We start from the raw sequence: 17,272 nt of genomic DNA, 5'->3' as shown, positions 1-17,272 counted from the left end.
ATCAAAGCCTGGCTCCAAATGTATTTATCTGTAAATCTACACAGCCTCTGACGATTCTGGCATCCCGTTTCTATTCATTATTAGGATGATATGTTATTTGTATTTCCCTAGCACCTAGGAGCCCTAGTCACGGATAGGATCCACTGTGCCAGGCGCTGTACAAACAAAGAACAAAAAGGCAATCCCTTCCGCAAAGAGCTTATAGTCTGGCTGTGTCTAGACTGGCAAGTTTTTCCGCAAAATCATCTGATTTTGCGGAAAAACTTGCCAACTGTCTACACTGGCCATTTGAATTTCCACAAGAACACTGACGATCTCATGTAAGATCGTCAGTGTTCTTGCGGAAATACTATGCTGCTCCCGTTCGGGCAAAAGCCCTCTTGCGCAAATCATTTGCGCAAGAGGGCCAGTGTAGACAGCACAGTACTGTTTTCCGCAAAAAAGCCCCGATTGCGAAAATGGCGATTGGGGCTTTTTTTGCGGAAAACCGCGTCTAGATTGGCCACGGACGCTTTTCCGTAAAAAGTGCTTTTGCGGAAAAGCATCCTGCCGATCTAGACGTGCTTTTCCGAAAATGCTTTTAACAGAAAACTTTTCCGTTAAAAGCATTTTTGGAAAATCATGCCAGTGTAGACGTAGCCTCTATGTCCGGGCCCAATTCATATCTGATTTCGGGCCACTGAAGTAAATGAACCAACAGGAGTAAATTTTGTCCGCTTTGTCTGTGGAGAGACTCAGATCAGATTCCTGATTCATGTTCAGAATTCTGGCCCGGATCCCAATTTTTGCTGCTGGCTCCTGTCTTCATTTTTCATTTTACCTTCCTCTGATCCCAGCTACAGACACAGGGAGCCGAGAAAGGGAGTATTTATCCTGCACCCCAGATAAATACTCCCTTTCTCTCCTAGCACCTCATTAATACAGCCCTGCCAGCCATCCAGTGGCTTTCCGTTCCATGGCTCAGGCAACCGCTCATCAACAGAGAAGGGCTGATTTTGTTTCCCAAGCAAGCATGAGGGAATCTGAAACGGGATCGTGAAACCTTGGAAGGAAAAGCAGCGGTCGCCAAGGCTGCGCCTGTTTCCATCGCCAGCCTTTGTTGTGGTTGGGTTTTTTTTAAAGAGCTTTGCTGTGTTTTATGACCCAGCTGCTAAAGGTTCGCTCAGCCCATATCAAACGGATGCACTCCGCCGATGTAAATCAGCACACGCCATGGAAAGGAATGGCGTTCCACTGACGTACGCCGAGGATTCGTCCCGTTCTGATTTACAAACGAGTCTCTTCCCCTTTGGCAAGACGAGGCTCATTCCGTGCAGGGCCTGGGCCCTGGGAGGGGCTGCTGAGGGCGCTCAGCATTCACACCGGATCAAGCCCTCTTTGGTCAGGGGCCGCATGCTGGCAGGAAGGTTGGGAGGGGGAAGATAAAGGTCACTGTTGGAGGAGGAACAAGTGCTAGGTTTCCTATGTCTCTTGATGCGCCCTGGGGACGGTGCATGAAGCTGAGACCAGGGCGAGAAGCGTTGTAGCCAGCTCCACTAATCAGAAGTTTTGCAGCTTAGCAGCGATTGCACTGCAGGTACGTCTGCAATCCAGCCCAGCTGTTGCATAAGGAGAGGGGATTTATCATTCGCTGGCCGTCGCAAACACCCAGGGCTCGCTAAGGCCCCACCTTACCCCAGGATTAATGAGACAGTGGAACAGAGATTCCCTCCCCCTGGTTTCCTCTGGGGATGCACACACGTCCATGTCTCCCTGGCACTCTCTTTCTCTCACCTTCCCTTTCCAGGAAAGAGATTCTCTCTGGAAGGGGGGCTCGTCCAGCTGTGTCAGGAACGTTACACAGATCTGCATGCATGTGTCACCCAGCGGCAGTGAGACCTCTGAGAAAGAAGCATGATGGTTGCTCTGCTAAGTCACACGGGGCTTTAGACCCTAAGGTTGCAGGTTCAATCCCACCTACTGACATCCTGGGTGCTAACAGGTGGTGTTGATCCTGGGAACCTCTGGAGCTTAGTGCATGAGCTGAAAGCCAGCTGGCTCTCAACTAAGGCTGTAGAACAGACTTCTCAGCCCCTCTGGGTGACATGTGTATCCCAGGCTGTCTGTCCCTGGACTGCTGTTATGGCAGAAGCTAAGGGAGAGCAGTGGACTGGGAGGCTGGATTCCCAGGGTCTGATTCTCAGCAACTCCATTCCAAGACTTGGGTAGGGAACAAGGTGCAGGGTTAATGGAGTTTTAAGGCACCTGTGGAGCTTTCCCTGCAGTAGGGGGCCATGCAAGAGCCTGCCCCACCCCCTTCCTGGCTCGTCTAATTTGATCTGTTTTGCATAGGTCCATGGGAAGCCGAGAATAGCTGCAGCTCAGTGCCATGTTCCCAGCCGGCTTCCACTCCAAACCTTAGTCCAGGGGCTGCAAGCAGGGCTGGGGTGGAGCACTGAGAGTGGCCTGTGCAGTGAGTGATCTCAGAGGGCTGTTTCTGCCCACTTCAAGCAGCATAAAGGGGCCTTATTGCAACTGAGAATCAGGCCTTTGGAGTCTGTTCCCAGCTCTGACACTGACTCACTGTGTTTCCTTGGCTGAGTCCCTTCCCCTCTTTAAAGCCCAGCTTCTCAGTCTGCAAGTGACGGGCACGACATTCAAAGCACTGGGGCATCCCAGGGTGAAAGGCAAAGTTCCCTCTAATCTTTTCCATCCATGTGTGGAATAATGTGTTATGTGCACCAAGGCAAGTGTGGATGTGCACCACCACTAGACACACAAAACCTATCTGTGGGCCAGGTCCCATTGCTGGGAATGAGGCTCCAGGCTGGGAAGCAAATGGACTTTCAGGCTTTGCTACATGGTGCGACCCAGCAGGACCGCTGTGCGCTGTGCTAGCTACGTAGAGTGTGGGGGGTGCTGCTCCGAATGACGTGCTGGTGACCACCTTGCACCCCTTGCTCTGATTGCATTCAGACTGCCCCAAACTTGTGCCTTAAGGGATCAATCCTTCGAGGCACCGAGTACCCTTCACTCCCACTGACTTCCATGGAAGTTGGCACTTAGCACCTCACAGGAAGACTAAGCAACATCCTGCCGGATCAAGTCCTAAGACTCCTGGTCTGATCTCAACCCTTCCCACCCGCTTCCCACCTGCCGATATTTCCCAGGATGTTAAAGAGCTCACTCCTCTGGGCAATTCCTGGGGCTGACCTGCACCCCGAACGCCAAGAGGCCACGATGGGGACTCAGCACCTGAATAGGGCCCCAAAGGCAGGCAGGCTATAAACAAAGGACCCAGAGCCCTACAGCCAATGCGAATCCCTCTGAGCAAGCAGCTTGCCCAGTCTCCCAGCCCACTGCCTTCCCTCTGCCCTTCTCACTCGGATCTGCCTTCCCGTCTCTGGAGCCAGATGGCCACTCCGGGGAGGCTTGAATCTGGTTTCTCCACTGCAGGGAGGGAGAAATCGAATCTGTTTCACTAACCCTCCCTCTGCTTTCTCCATCCCCCTCCCCCCATCTCCCAGTACATGCAGAAGAAAAACCCCCTGTACAGCCAGCTGAAGGAGGAGACGGTGTGGCGGATGGAGCGCTTCAACAGCTATGTTAATGATAAATTCAGGCAAGCCAAGGGCCTCCCCAAGGACTGGGTCTTCACTGTGTTCACTGTGAGTGTATGGGGAGCCCGTGCGCAGCCTTAATTAGGGGTCTGGGAAGAGGAGGGAGGGCACATCGGCTTTCTCCTCAGATGCCCAAGGGGAAAGAGAGGTGCCTCGAGTGAGGGGAAGGTATTGGCAGCGCCATGGTAACCAGCCGATGCTGAATGCCGCAGCCTTTTCCTGCTAAAAACCGCCCTACGATATGCATCCCACACGACCCGCGGCTTTCATCCTGTTCGTTTCAACGTCGACTTAAATGTTTTTTTTAAATCGCACGTTGAGGCGAAGGGTCGTGAAAGAGGGTGATGAGCACCAATTGGCTGAGGAAAGGTGCTAGTGTTCTCCAGGCTTTCCAGCCAATGCCCCGGTGCAACAGTGAAAAGTCAAGGGGAGACAAGGAGACGCCCAGGTTGACAGAACTCAAACCACAAGTACGAATGCGCTTTTGAAGGCCCTTGTCAAGCCCATTCATTGATGGCCTGAGCCCCTTATATACGCTCTGCTCTTGCAGTGGGACCCTGAGGCTATATCCACACTTCAGGCTTTTGCCGGCAGAGAGTATGCTAATGAAGTGCTCGTTAGCATTTGTTGTGCTGTCATTTGCATATTCTCTGCCGATGCTTTTGGTGCAAGAGGTTTTTGCACAAAAACAAGCAGGCTTTCGCTGGCAGAGAGTACGCAAATGAAGCGCTGATTAGCATTTTGTCGCACTTCATTTGCATAATCTAGTTGAGCCGTTTTTGTGCAAGGGGTTTTTGCACAAAAAGAAGCAGTGTGGACATTTCCTTTTTGCTCAAAAAACCCTTTTTGCACAAGATCCTTATTCTTCTCCGGGAGAGGCATAAGGATCTTAGGCAAAAAGGGTTTTTTGCACAAAACGGATCCATCTACACTGCTTGTTTTTGCGCGAAAACCTCTTGCACAAAAAGCATCGGCAGAGAATATGCAAATGACAGTGCAACAAATGCTAATTAGCGTACTCTCTACCGGCAAAAGCCTGCAGTATAGACATAGCCTGGGATCATGTCTGGAGGACCCCTTTTGGAATGGAGAATGGAGCAAAAGATTTAAAAGGCTCAATTTCTGCTCCACGCTCCCGTCTTGCACAGGAGTGAGAGGGGATGGAAGTTAGGGACTGAATCCCTGGGGCCCTCCCATTCATTAGCCTGACGCAGTTAGGGCAGTAAGGTTCTACACAGTTTGAAATGGATGGAAATGAAGGGAGCAGAGATCAGAAAAAGACAAGGGTTATTTTGCTTTTTTTTTTTTTTTTGGTGGTTCTCTTGTTGCTTAAAACTACCCTGAAAGGAAACTAGATGCTAAAAAGTGTGTTGGGTTTTTTACCCAAACCTTAAGGAGCCAGCGAGGAAGCTACTCACACTAAGTTTGCCAAAAAGTGTCTGACTCTTCCCACCATGCTGGGCTTGAGTTACTGGAGAGGAGCCATAAAACACAATCATGTCAACTGAAAACCAAGCAAAACCTGGCAGCCTCTGCCCCGTTTTGCGCTACATGTTTGGCTTCTTGAACCCCGCACCTCCCAACACAAGCCCCAGGGAGTTTGTGAATTGTCAGGTGCCCCATTTCAGCCAGGTCTGTTTGTCACTGTTTCTAGGAGATAGGAATACACTCCTTCTGAGGAGCAGGCTTAGGTCCATGGTGCAGCCAGTGGAACAGCACCACAGAGTAGCTAGGTTCAACAGCAGCCCCCAAGGAAGAAGTCAACAGAAAGATGGGTGAAGGTCACTTATTCTGCCATGGCCCCTGTTAGCCAATAAGCAATATTTGGCCTCAAGCTTCCAACCAGAGGAGCAAGGATGGGGTGGGGGTGGGGTGGCTGTCTGCTTGAGGAAACACTACGAATAGTCCTGTCGCACCTTCAAGACTAACAAAAATATATCTAGTATCATGAGCAGGGGGGGATATAGGGCAGGGCGAACGGGGCGACCGCCCCGGGCCCTGCGCTTCAAAAAGCCCCACGCATGCGCCGTGGTGCCACCGCGCATGCACATGGGGTCACTGCGCATGCGCCGTGGCAAAGGGGGGCCCCGCGAAATTATGCTGCCCCGCAAAATGGTCATCTGCCCCTGATCATGAGCTTTCGTGGGCCAAACCCACTTCCTCAGATGAGAGTGGAGAAAAAAGGAGGAACCTCCCAATTTATAACAGAAAAAGAAAAGCGAGGGGGGGGGGAAATACCTGTCAATTGTAGTGCTGGTGCTAATGATAATGAGACTAAATCAGAGGGCTGGAAGTCTCCTATACTTGGCTTTTGATGTCATTTGGGTGTTCAATACAACAGCTCATCCAGTTCATGTCTTTGTTCAAGCCATGAGAGATAGTGTCAAATTTACATATGAAGGCCAGGTTCACAGCCTTGAGAAAAGGAAGGCTTGTGAGGAAATGTTGTTCACAATCCAGCAGGGTTCATGAATCTTAAGATATCACCTTGAATGGCTCCCAGTCCTAATCAGAGAAGATCCACACTGGAGATAGTGGGTGTGTCTGGGAATAAAACTTCAGTGGAATTACCCAGTATTGAGCTAGGGTTTGATGCCCCGTTTCACACGTGATTTGGTTCTCAGAGCCTCTCGCTTTCTAAATCTGGGAAACCATCTCCACAGATCTGGTTATGTCTACACTGCAGAGTTTTTGCGGCGTGTCCACACTACAAGCGCGTTTTTGCACAAGAAAAAGTACAGTAGATCGTCAAAAGACAGGGCTTTTTGCACAAGAGTTATTCCTCTTTCTATGAGGAATAAGCCTTTTTTCGCAAGAGCTCTTGCGTAAAAAGGTGTGTGTGGACGGACAATAGGGGTTTCTTGCACAAGAAACCCCTATTGGAAAAAGCACAAGTGCTCTGATTGCCATTCACAGAATAGCCATCAGAGCTTTTCACACAAGAGCGTCCATGGCAGTGTGGACGCGCTCTTGCGCAAGAACTTTTTGAGGAAGATCTCTTCTGCAAAAAGTTCTTGCGCAAGAAGCCTGCAGTGTAGATGTAGCCAGAAAGAGGGAAGGGGAAAGTTTACTGAGCCAGTTGGCTGTATGGCGAGGAGGACTCTGTGTTCCTGTATCAGAGGGGAAACCATATTAGCTGGCCCACTGACAAGAGGGGTGGGGGGAGAGAGGAAGGGGACAGTTGCTCCGGGGCTCAGCAATTCAAAGGGGCCAAGGGGGTCTACTGGAGTCTCAGGTCCCATTGAATTGCTGCTGGAGTGCCGCTCTGCACAGTTCTGAGGGGACACACCGTGGTGTGGGTGGCACTGAGGGATGGCTTTCCCTGGTCCTTCTGCCTATGGCCCTGCCCCTTTTGGGGGTAGGAGCCAGCCCCCCTACACCTTATCCCAGGCCTTGCAGTGGCTGTTGGCCCCACTGCATGTTAGTTTGTACCTGCAAAAACAACAGGGAGTCCTGTGGCACCTTACAAGCTAACAGAGTCATTTTGGAATAAGCTTTCATGGGCAAAAGCCTACTTCATCAGGTGCATTTTCTTGTGTTCCTGTGCATTTGGTCTGATCTGAGGATGTGGCTTTTGTGTGTCTTCCAGAAGCGAATGCAGCAGATCATGATGCAGTGCTTCCTGGCTGTCAAGTCCAAGCTGGAATGCAAACGGGGCTACTTTGATCTCATTGGTTGTGATTTCTTGGTTGACGAAAACTTTAAGGTATTTAGCAAGGTTTTGTTCCCGTTATTCATGCAGCCACTTCTGGGGAGGAAGATGCCCAGTGTATAACAGTGCATAGCAACCCTTTCATAACAGCTGAGAGTGGGAAATGACTACTTTATCCTATTGAAACCGTGACTGGACTTTGGGCAGGAACATGAGTTTAACATTGAAAAATACCATGGATCCTTTAAGACCAGAAGCCTCCACTTCCCATAGCCTCTGAAAGAGAGTGAGCCAGATATTTTGCTTGTAGAAATCATAGAATCAGAGAACACTAGAACTGGAAAGAACCTTAAGAGGTCATCAAGTCCAGTCCCCTGCCCTCATGGCAGGACCAAGCACCATCTAGATCATCCCTGATAGATGTCTATCTACCTTAGTGTTTCTTAAACTGAGAGACACAGTTGGAGGTGTACCGCGGCCTCTTTTAACTCCCTTTCCCCCCCTCCCTCCCCCAGCAGTGACAGAAGCTCAGTTAGGACAACACATGTGGCAATTAAAGAGGCTACAACTTTTTTTTTTTTTTTTTTGCTCAATAACTTTTCCCTGGTGTTCCTCATTAAAAAAAAAAGATGGTTTGGTGTTCCGCGGACTTAAAAAGTTTAGGAAACACTGGTCTGCCTGCTCTTAAATATCTCCAGAGATGGAGATTCCACAACCTCCTGGGGCAATTTACTCCATGCTTAACCATCCTGACAGGAAGTTTTTCCTGATGTCCAACCTCAACCTCCCTTGGCTTCAATTCAAGCCCGTTCCTTCTTGTCCTCTCGTTAAAGAGAATAAATTTCTCCCTCCTCCTTGTGATAACCTTTTTAGGTACTTAAAAACTGTTATCACGTCCCCTCTCAGTCTTCTCTTTTCCAGACTAAAGAAAATCTAGTTCTATCTCTTATATCCCAATCAAGGCATCTGCCTTGACTTCGAAGCAGCTGTGCTGATTTCCACCAGCTGAGTATCTGGTATCCACACTCCAGCAACACAGAGACCCTCTCCAGGCTATTTTGGGCCTCTGACTAGTTACTGATGAGCAAATCACCAGAAGAACTTTCTAGCTCGGGTTATTCTCAACCTTTTTCCTTCTGAGGCCCCCGCCAATAAACTGCAAACACTCCACAACCACAACTGCTTTTTCCGCATATAAAAGCCAGGGCCGGTGATAGAGAGTAGCAAATAGGGCAACTGCCTGGGGTCCCACACCACATGGACCCCCGCAAACCCATATTGTTCAGGCTTCAGTTTCCATCTTGGGTGGTAGGGTCAAGGCTTTAGCCCCATTCAGCATGGCTGCAGCTTTTTGACAAGGGCCCCAATGAATCGAATGCTGACCCTGCATTTCAGACTCCCTGAAACCTGCTCATAGCTCCCTGGGGGAGCTCTGAGCCCTGGCTGAGAATCACTGTTCTAGATGTTCCTTGAAGGCTTGCCATCCCAATATGGATCCATCCCAAACCTACTTAGCTTGCGAGGACTGACAATCACAGAATGCAGTGGGAAGTACAGACAGAGAAAGAGAGAGAGAAGAGAGGGGAAGGGACTGGCTGCATCTGATGAAGTGATCAATACAACCATCACGTTGCCTCAAACCATCAAAGTCCTGCAGAACCACCTGGCCTGAACACAACAGAAAGGCCATCTGGTTGCCTTTGCTTTTGTAGCCCTGTTGCTAAAGCAGATGCAAACACAAACATGCTCCTGCAAAGCGAAGTGGGAGCAGCAAACCCTCTTAAGAATGGCAGTCATGTATGCAGCACGGGGCACGGGTCCTGCACAATAGCGTCCTTTGTGCAGGAAATCAATGGCAAGAGAGAGTTAATGGCAAAGACATGGAAACTGGCACATCTCACATTTCTGTGACAATTGTCTTTTTGCAATGTTGGCATGCAAAGCCGGGGCCGGGTAAACCTGAAATAGAAAGGGAGATCCAATATCACTCTCGTCTGGCAATCCCTCGGCGATTAATTAAAAGCGTTCGCGCCGCTTCCGTGCAAACATGGCCCCTGGAGACTATTACGTCTCTATGTATTTTGTATATGGACAGATAAACAGATCGGTTACTTTAGAGTGATTTGATCTATAAGCACGGGGACGGGGGAGTTCAGTGCTGAGAAACTGGAGACCGAGCGGTGAGGAGCGGGTTTGGAAGGCAGCTAAAGTGGGGAAAGGGAGTGAAACAGGAATGTCCATCTGTCTATCACAGGCTCTTCCTTGTTCCTTTGTCCATAGAGAGACAATGATCCCGATTCTCCTTACATGTACACCACTGTCAATTAGAAGAAACTTCACTGAAGCCCGTGGAGATACCTCAGGGTAGATCTGGTGTAAGACAGAGGAGACCCTGGCCCGGTGCCTTTCATTCGGTGTTAACAATGGCCTGCAATGCTCTTGAAGTCTGCACCTGTACCAGAGCTTCTGGGGTGACTGGGACAAGGGTGTCGGGTTCTGCACCTAGAACACACAATGGGACAGATTCTCCTTGCGGCCATTCTCAGGGCCTTCGCTGGAGGGTGATTTACATGGGAGTAAATGAGGCCTGTGAGCGTGAGGTGTTCTGCCCTGTAACAGGCTCCCCTTCTCCAGGGGTGATGCTGCGTTTTTCATGTTTCGCATTTCCCGCTGTGGCATGGAATAGCGGGAAAAGGGAGGGCGGGACTGGCTGCATGGCTGAAGGGCTTGATAGTGGCAGGCATCACCTCTGAATTCAGTCACATCTTCAGTTCTGGTGCAGGATGACAGTGACAGAAAAATGTTGCCATTTGATAGATTCCCATTGACCTAGATCAGGAACCTAAGGCATGGGGACTGGATGCTGCCTACGGCTTGTCTACGTCAGGCCCCCGAAGCTCGGGGTTCTCCCCCTCAGCTTTGGGGAGCCTGCGCTTGTGCTCTGGACCCCTGGACACTTGCCCTGTGGGGCTGGAGCACACAAAATCTACTAGGCTGGGCCACCCTGGCCGCGGGTGGGTAAGGAGACTGTGGGTTTTTGTTTTGCTTTGGTTTTTGCTTCTCACTTGTGTGCAACCCCCAACTGATTTTTCTGTGGGTCAGTGGCCCCTGACCCAAAAAAGTTTCCCCACCCCCAGGCTAGATGAAACAAACTGAGGTGGGGTGGGGGGAGCTGTTAGGGCACTGCAGTGTGTCCCCTTGGTGGTGAGGCTAAGCAGGGAAGCCAAGGGTTAACTAGGTCTAACCGGGTCTCAGGGATGAAGCTCCTTCCTCACACCTGAAACTCCCTCCAGAATGAGGAGTATTGGGGGGGATGGAAGAATCTAGCATCCACCAAGCTTGTGCTGCAGCCTAGGTACAGGCAGTCACTCCACAGCCATCCATCCCACACCAAACTCACTGCCCCCCCCCCCCCTCGTAAAAGAGTGGTTTGCCTGGAGGGAAAGGGACTGTAGGAAGGGTTCATTTGAGCTGTCTCCTGTCCACACCCTTCCTCCCTCCTTTTGCAAAGGCCTAGCTCCCCCTGAATCACTCCCCGGATGGGCTGAAGGGTCCTGTCTTTGCCTTGCACAGTCTTTGAAAGGCAGCTCTGTCCCAAAGCATGGCCTGTGGCAGATTGATCGCAGTGTGCGAGCAAGCAGGGCCTGTGGGAAGACACCACAACCCCGCTGCAGCCCTGACTACTCTCATCTCAGCTATGAGGAGGAGGAAGTGGGGGAAGGAGGAGGAGGGGATTGCTTGTCTGTCGCAGCTGTTTTGTCTCCTTGAGTAGTTTTGCCAAAACCCAGGGCACGGCAGGGCTTGGGAGGAGGGAGGAGGTCATTGAAACGGTCTCCAGTCAGAGACGCAGTCGACAGAAAGCATTGCATCAGACAGGCAGAAGGGCTGCTCTCCCGGGGGCCTGCTGGGAGGACAGGCGTGAGGGGATTCAGCCATCCAGTCATGGGAGAGCCGCCTCCAGCTTCACCTGCCGATTTGTCCGAGCCAAACACGTTGGGGAAAAAGAACTCAAATCACCCCTGTGATGAGCAGGTGCGATTCTGTTCATTTCAATGGCACTGCTGCCTGCTCCGGCCAGGGGGTTTGAGTCCCTGTAGCGGTGCTGCTGAGGGATGATGGTTCCGTGCCAGGCCCATTGCAAGAGCTCAGGAGAAAACCTGCTTTGCACCTTCTATCTTGCTGCGGGGAGGAAGGGAACAAATCTGCCAGCTAATTCTGTGACTTTTGGCAGTGCTAATTGGTTCCCTTGTGGGGGGCTCTGCAGAGACCCACAGCCCTTCTCCATGCTCCAGTGAGCTCAGTTTCAGCCTCCTCCACACTGCAACAGGCCTCTTAAGTCATACTATTAGTGATCTGCAATGCAGTGATTATGGATCACACTAGGTGCTGTACAAACATGGACCATAAAGGCAGACCCTGTCCCACCCAGCTCGGGGCTTGGGGCCTCACGCCGAACTAGCCCTGCAAAGCTACCTCTGATTTGGGGAGTCATATGCGAAAGAAGCATGCATCTCTGCCCCCCAGTGCCCAGAAGGGTGAAGGAGATTGTGTGTCAGGCTGCAATAGTTGCTAATATTATCTTAGAGTACGTCTACACTACCACCCTAGTTCGAACGAGGGTGGTAATGTAGGCAACCGGAGTTGCAAATGAAGCCCAGGATTTGAATTTCCCGGGCTTCATTTGCATCTCGCCGGACGCCGCCATTTTTAAATGTCCGCTAGTGCGGACTCCGTGCCCACGGCTACACGCGGCACGGACTAGGTAGTTCGGACTAGGCTTCCTATTCCGAACTACCGTATTAACTCAGATGTGCTTGTGCGTATTCCCCTCCATTCCCTCAGCCCCTAGGTGTATGCACTGATGGAACCATTTTTATTACACTACTACTTTCCAAAGCAACACAAGGGATAACACAGTTTACCGATCAGCTTTCTCATCAATTAGAAAGCCAGGAGAGAAGGGAGGATCCAGTGGTTATGAACTCAGGAACCCAGGGTTCAGTTCATAGCTCTGTAGAGGTTTGGTTTCCTGCCTGACCTTGGGCAAGTTATTTTATCTCTCTTTCCTGCTGTAAAACAGAAATAAAAGCACATCCCTATGCCACAGGGAGGATAAATACACTGGAAAACATACGAGACACCCAAACGCTTCTCTGATGGGGAGCCATCTAAGATCTGTAGCATGGAGAGCTTTGCTCCGTCTCTTTGTCTGTTTCACTTGACAGCATGAAAGGGAACCAAAACTGAATCCAGTCATTTGTAAAGACTCATCTGTTGCTCCCAAAATCTTATGATCTTGTATCAGGGGCGCTGAGGAAAGTTTTCAAAGATGGGAATGAGTATTTCACCACTGAAGCCGTCAGTAGAGTTTAGGTTCCCTCTAGTGGTCTCCGTAAAACATTCCCATTTCTAAGAGAACAAGCTTTGCTTTCATAGCTCCTGTTCTGGAGACAATCCACATTTCAAAGCCCCTTTTTGAGCCTTTCCGTTTTCCTAAACAAACTGAGAATTCAGAGTTTTACTTTTCCTCTCAGTAAAAGAGGGAGAGTGGTGAAGGGAAATTACTGCACTATCCTGGCCTCATTAAAGTGATTGATTTCCAGGGAAGAAGGCAGGAACTTGCATGGAAGCAGACACATTAGCTGCTTCAAATGAAGGACTTTCTCCACTGCATTTCAACAGCAATAGTCCCAGGGCAATTATTTCCTGAAGCCCCATTTTCTGCCACTCTGCAAACTGCTAACTGCTCTGAAGTTTCCCAGCGGGGTCTCAGCATGAAGTGGAGAATGGTGGGCTGGCAGCGGAGGCTGAGGAGAGGGGTTTAGCTTAGTGGGATTTTAATGGAACTGTGCACAACTCCGGTGCTTTGTTCAGCAAGGACTGCTGTGAGCTTTCGTTGGGGTTTCTGCGCTGTCCTGTGTCTCCCCTGCACCCTCGGATTTGAAAGAGCCTGACGATGAAAAGGAAACCCGGCTGAATTTAGCCCAGACATGCAAAATCAAGGTTCCACCTGACTTCCAGCTGAAACCAACACGTGGCCCAAGGCATGCTCAGAACGAAAGCCCTGGAGTCAAAGCCCTGTGTTCTCTTGAAACCAGGCTCTTGGTGTGCTTAATCTTAATCTCCGGCTGGCTTGAAATCAGGTTCGTCAAAGCATCACCCACTCGTAACTACCCACACAACTATCCCAGGTTCATTCCAAACATACCTGAGAGCTGTTATGGGAATGCTATATAATAAAGACACAGATGCATGTATACCTACCTACATGTATACCCTTGTGCATGTAGATAGTTCATATCAAGAACACAAAAGTATGTCGCATTGTTCCTAATTTAGCAGGCTCAAAAAAGTTGGTGCTGTTAAACCTGGCAAACAGCTACCTCTTAACAACAGATTCAGCAGCTTCAGCACCGCTCACGAGTGTCTGTTTTATAAAGAAACCACAAATTTAGTGAATGTCACCTGACTGCTGAGTTCATTCTGAAAGTTTTGCACTGCTCTAATCTAGGGCTGTGAATGGGTAACTTTACCCAGCACCTAAGCCAACAGCTGGCAACCCGGTGGCTGCTGTTTAATGCCAATGCCCTAATGCCAGTCCAAAGCCCACCCCACTTCCCCACCTTCAGGGTGTCCCTTATCCTGCCCAAGCTAGGTCCATGCCTGGGGCAGTGTGTGTTGGCTATTCTGATACTCCCAAGGTGGGTGGGTTTTGAACCTGCAACTCTGCCCTCCCCAGGTAAATGCTCTAGCCCCAGGGGACTCAAGGACCTATCCCACCTCCCTCCCTTCAGGGCATCTCTTATCCTGCCTTCCTAATGCACCAGCCAGCTCCATCCCTGTCATAACAGCTGTTGGCTGATTAAACAGGATTTTACATCCCTAATCTAGTCAGGTCCCACCGTCCGACTGGAAAGAGGTGATTAGCCATCATGTTCACCGTTTGGACTTTCTTGGCTTGATTTCATGCTGCCTGACCTCACGTTCATGAATCAGCATCAATGCAAACCATGAGGGGATAAACGTAGCTCTTGTCTGTGCAGACCCTGCTCATCTCTTTTCAGGTCTGGCTGCTGGAGATGAACGCCAACCCCGCGCTGCACACCAACTGTGCAGTCCTGCAGGATGTCATCCCCACCGTGGTCAATGAGACTCTTGGTAAGTAAACAGCCCTGCAATCCATGCCTAAGGTTGCCCAGTGCTCCACATGTGACATGCTCAGGTGGCAGTGGGTATCATGGTCAGGGGAAGACATGGCCTTCCCAAATTGCCTCACCTGGCCCCACCCACGCTCCACTGGAGTTCTTCAGACCCACTTCCCTAGCCTACTGATGTGATGCTTAGGTAGACAGTTTCCTCTGATCATAAATTACAGCAAGGTCTGGGCTTGGCTGTGCCAGGACAATGGGATGTGCCCGGAAAGGGATTGCTTCTCAGAAAACCACACAGAAAAGAGACAGAATCACTAGGCAAATGAAAAGGGCTGGCTGGGGGGGGGGGGGTGATCTCTGCTTGTCAGGGGCTGCTTGAGCCCCCAATCTTCTACCCCCAGGTGTCCTTTAAGGAGGGCAGGGGGGCTGAAGCCCCTCCCCACACATATTTGTATGGGGACATTGCTGGCTGTTCTCCTTCATCAGGGAGTGAGGAGAAAGTCCACTCTGGCCGGGGAGTGCAGGGGACAGACGAACTGAGCACTTTGCTCTCGTTCCCTGACAGGGACAGGAAGGGGAATAACAAGCAGCCCTGGTATGAATTTGGGTGGGGGGCCTTCGGCCCAGAGTCCCCCAACTTTGACTCCTGCACCCCCCCACTCTCCCTGCCCTGAGCCCCTCATAGGAACATAAGAACGGCCATACTGAGTCAGACCAAAGGTCCGTCTAGCCCAGTATCCTGTCTGGCCACAGTGGCCAATGCCAGATACCCCAGAGGGAGTGAATAGAACAGAGAATCATCACGTGATTCCTCTCTTGTCACACACTTCGAGCCTCTGACAAACAGGCTAGGGACACCATTCCTGCCCATCCTGGCTAATAGCCACTGATGGACCTACCCTGCATGAATTTATCTAGTTCTTTCTTGAACCCTGTTAAAGTCCTTAAGGACCTGAGCAATGCCAAGTAAATGTGTTAGTTATTAATATTTTCTGTGACTTGGTGCATAACTTGAAGCACTAGGGTGTGTGTGTGTGTTTGTGCAGGGTGGGTTAGTAATGTCCTGGCTGTGTTTCCTTTCATAGATATTCCTGTTGTGTGTAGGGACGTTTTTTTGGGGGGGTGGAATATGTAGGCATATCCTGAGTGCGTGTCCTTTCAGTGATTGAGCTGTTTTGGGTGGTATGCAGTGTTGTGGGGGGTAGGGAGGAGGAGAAATGGGTGTAGAGATGTTTAGTCATGTCATAATTATTCTTCTGTCACAGATTTGGTCCTTGAGATTTTCAACAAGAGCTTGAAAGGCCAGAGAATTGTACCTTTGCAGACCCTGTGCCATTTTGTGCTGCTCCATAATGGGGGTGCGTCTGAAACTGTAGTGAGAGCCTCAAAGACAAGATACTCCCTGGGCACTTCGAGGAACCAAAAGCCATTGACGGAAAACACCAGTCACCTTGCTCGGCTTCTTCCCAAAGCAGCAGAGAAGCCTACAAAGAAACCAAGCGGCTCGGGGGAAAACACCATCTCTCCTCCTCCAGGGGGTCCCCAGAAAACTGTTGTAACGATGCCGCAGGTGCAGATCATGGACATACGCAAAGTCCACGCCAGCCATCCTTTGAAACCCACAGTTCAAAGTGGCCAGGTGAGCAGTACTTGCAGCCAGTACATTATCAGGCCTGTGGTTTTCTTCGAGGAAGGTAGCCTGGCCAAGCACAGCATGGGCAATGGTTCAGAGAAGGACACGGCCAACTCTGTCGTTCCTGTGGCTGCTGCTTCAAAAGAGAAGGCCTATGGCGTGTGGTTTCAGAAGACCTTCGGGATTAAATCTCCCACTTCTGGTAAAGAAGACCAGGCCTTCACCAGCTCCCAGATGGTCTCTTTTCACCTCCAGTCCAAGGTCTCAAATGGCTCACCCTGCTTGAAAGACTCTAAGCCACTCGGACAACCCTTGACCCGCCCACCAGCCAAGGAGACCCCATTGACCAAGGACAGCAAAGCAACGGCTGCATCCCAGTGCGCCGAACCGCCTCCAGATGACCAGAAAAAGGTGTCTCATCGCGGGTCTTAGCTGGAGATCCCTGTGTGTTGAATACATGATGTTTTCCCATAACAAACATAAAAATAATGCCAAAACATTCTATAGAGCTGTGACGTATCTACGCATTGTATGGAAACATTCATTGATTTTCATAAGCGATTTTGTTATTTTAAAAGAAAAAGAGAGATGATTGATGGTCAGGAATCAGTGTAATGCGCAATGTAACATGTGTCCTGCAATCAGGATGGTACACCCCTTCCCGACAGCTGTCAATTTTGAAAGAAATTCCATTGCCCCCCCCCCTTTTTTTTTTTTTAAGAACAGCATGATCCTATAAATGCCTGGCATGAGATTGAAACCTCAGTGTGTGCTGTACTCTTCCAGCTGAGCAGACTCAGCGATACCCATGCATGCCATTGTGTGTCTTGTGCACTTGTGTGTGTTCTGTGCACTCTTAATCATTCTAGGGATTGTTCTAGGGATATGTGCATATGTTATTGTTCAAGCACCATGTACTGGTGATCCAGGGATCTGTTATTCACAGTTCTGATTCTTAACGTGCACTGTCAGTTAAGCTAGCCAGAGGCCTGGCTCTCTCTTGCATGGTCGGCGGAGAGATGGTCTGATCAGATGACATAACGCTTTCTGTAGTGGTACATTCTGCTTCCGCCTGGAATAAGTCATTCCTCCCATCTGCAGCACAGTGTTCTGCCACCTCTCCCCCACCCTCCTTTCTGGACACCACACTATGTGCTAGACCAGTGGTTTTCAAACTACAGTTCACGACCCAGTACTGGGTGGTGGAATGTCAGGCACTGGGTCTCGGTGCTGCAGG

General features: G+C 50.2%; 1 protein-coding gene across 3 annotated transcripts in view; it reads left to right on the top strand.

Moving 5' to 3' along the window:
* TTLL10 (tubulin tyrosine ligase like 10) overlaps positions 1-16,532 on the top strand; it is a 200,565-nt gene extending 184,033 nt beyond the window's left edge. For all 3 annotated transcript variants that reach the window (XM_075906188.2, XM_089773092.1, XM_075906191.2), the window contains 4 exons: positions 3,507-3,647; positions 7,189-7,305; positions 14,316-14,409; positions 15,668-16,532. In XM_075906188.2, coding sequence (XP_075762303.2) covers positions 3,507-3,647; positions 7,189-7,305; positions 14,316-14,409; positions 15,668-16,467 — 1,152 coding nt within the window. In that variant the 3' untranslated portion in view covers positions 16,468-16,532. The remainder of the gene's footprint in view (positions 1-3,506; positions 3,648-7,188; positions 7,306-14,315; positions 14,410-15,667) is intronic.
* The last annotated feature ends 740 nt before the right edge of the window (positions 16,533-17,272 follow it).

The sequence above is a fragment of the Pelodiscus sinensis genome, chromosome 24 (assembly GCF_052426305.1).
Source record: "Pelodiscus sinensis isolate ZL-2025 chromosome 24, ASM5242630v1, whole genome shotgun sequence".
Taxonomy (NCBI): Eukaryota; Metazoa; Chordata; order Testudines; family Trionychidae; genus Pelodiscus; species Pelodiscus sinensis.
Note: the sequence above shows the minus strand (reverse complement) of the source record. Positions and strands in the feature narration are given on the sequence as shown.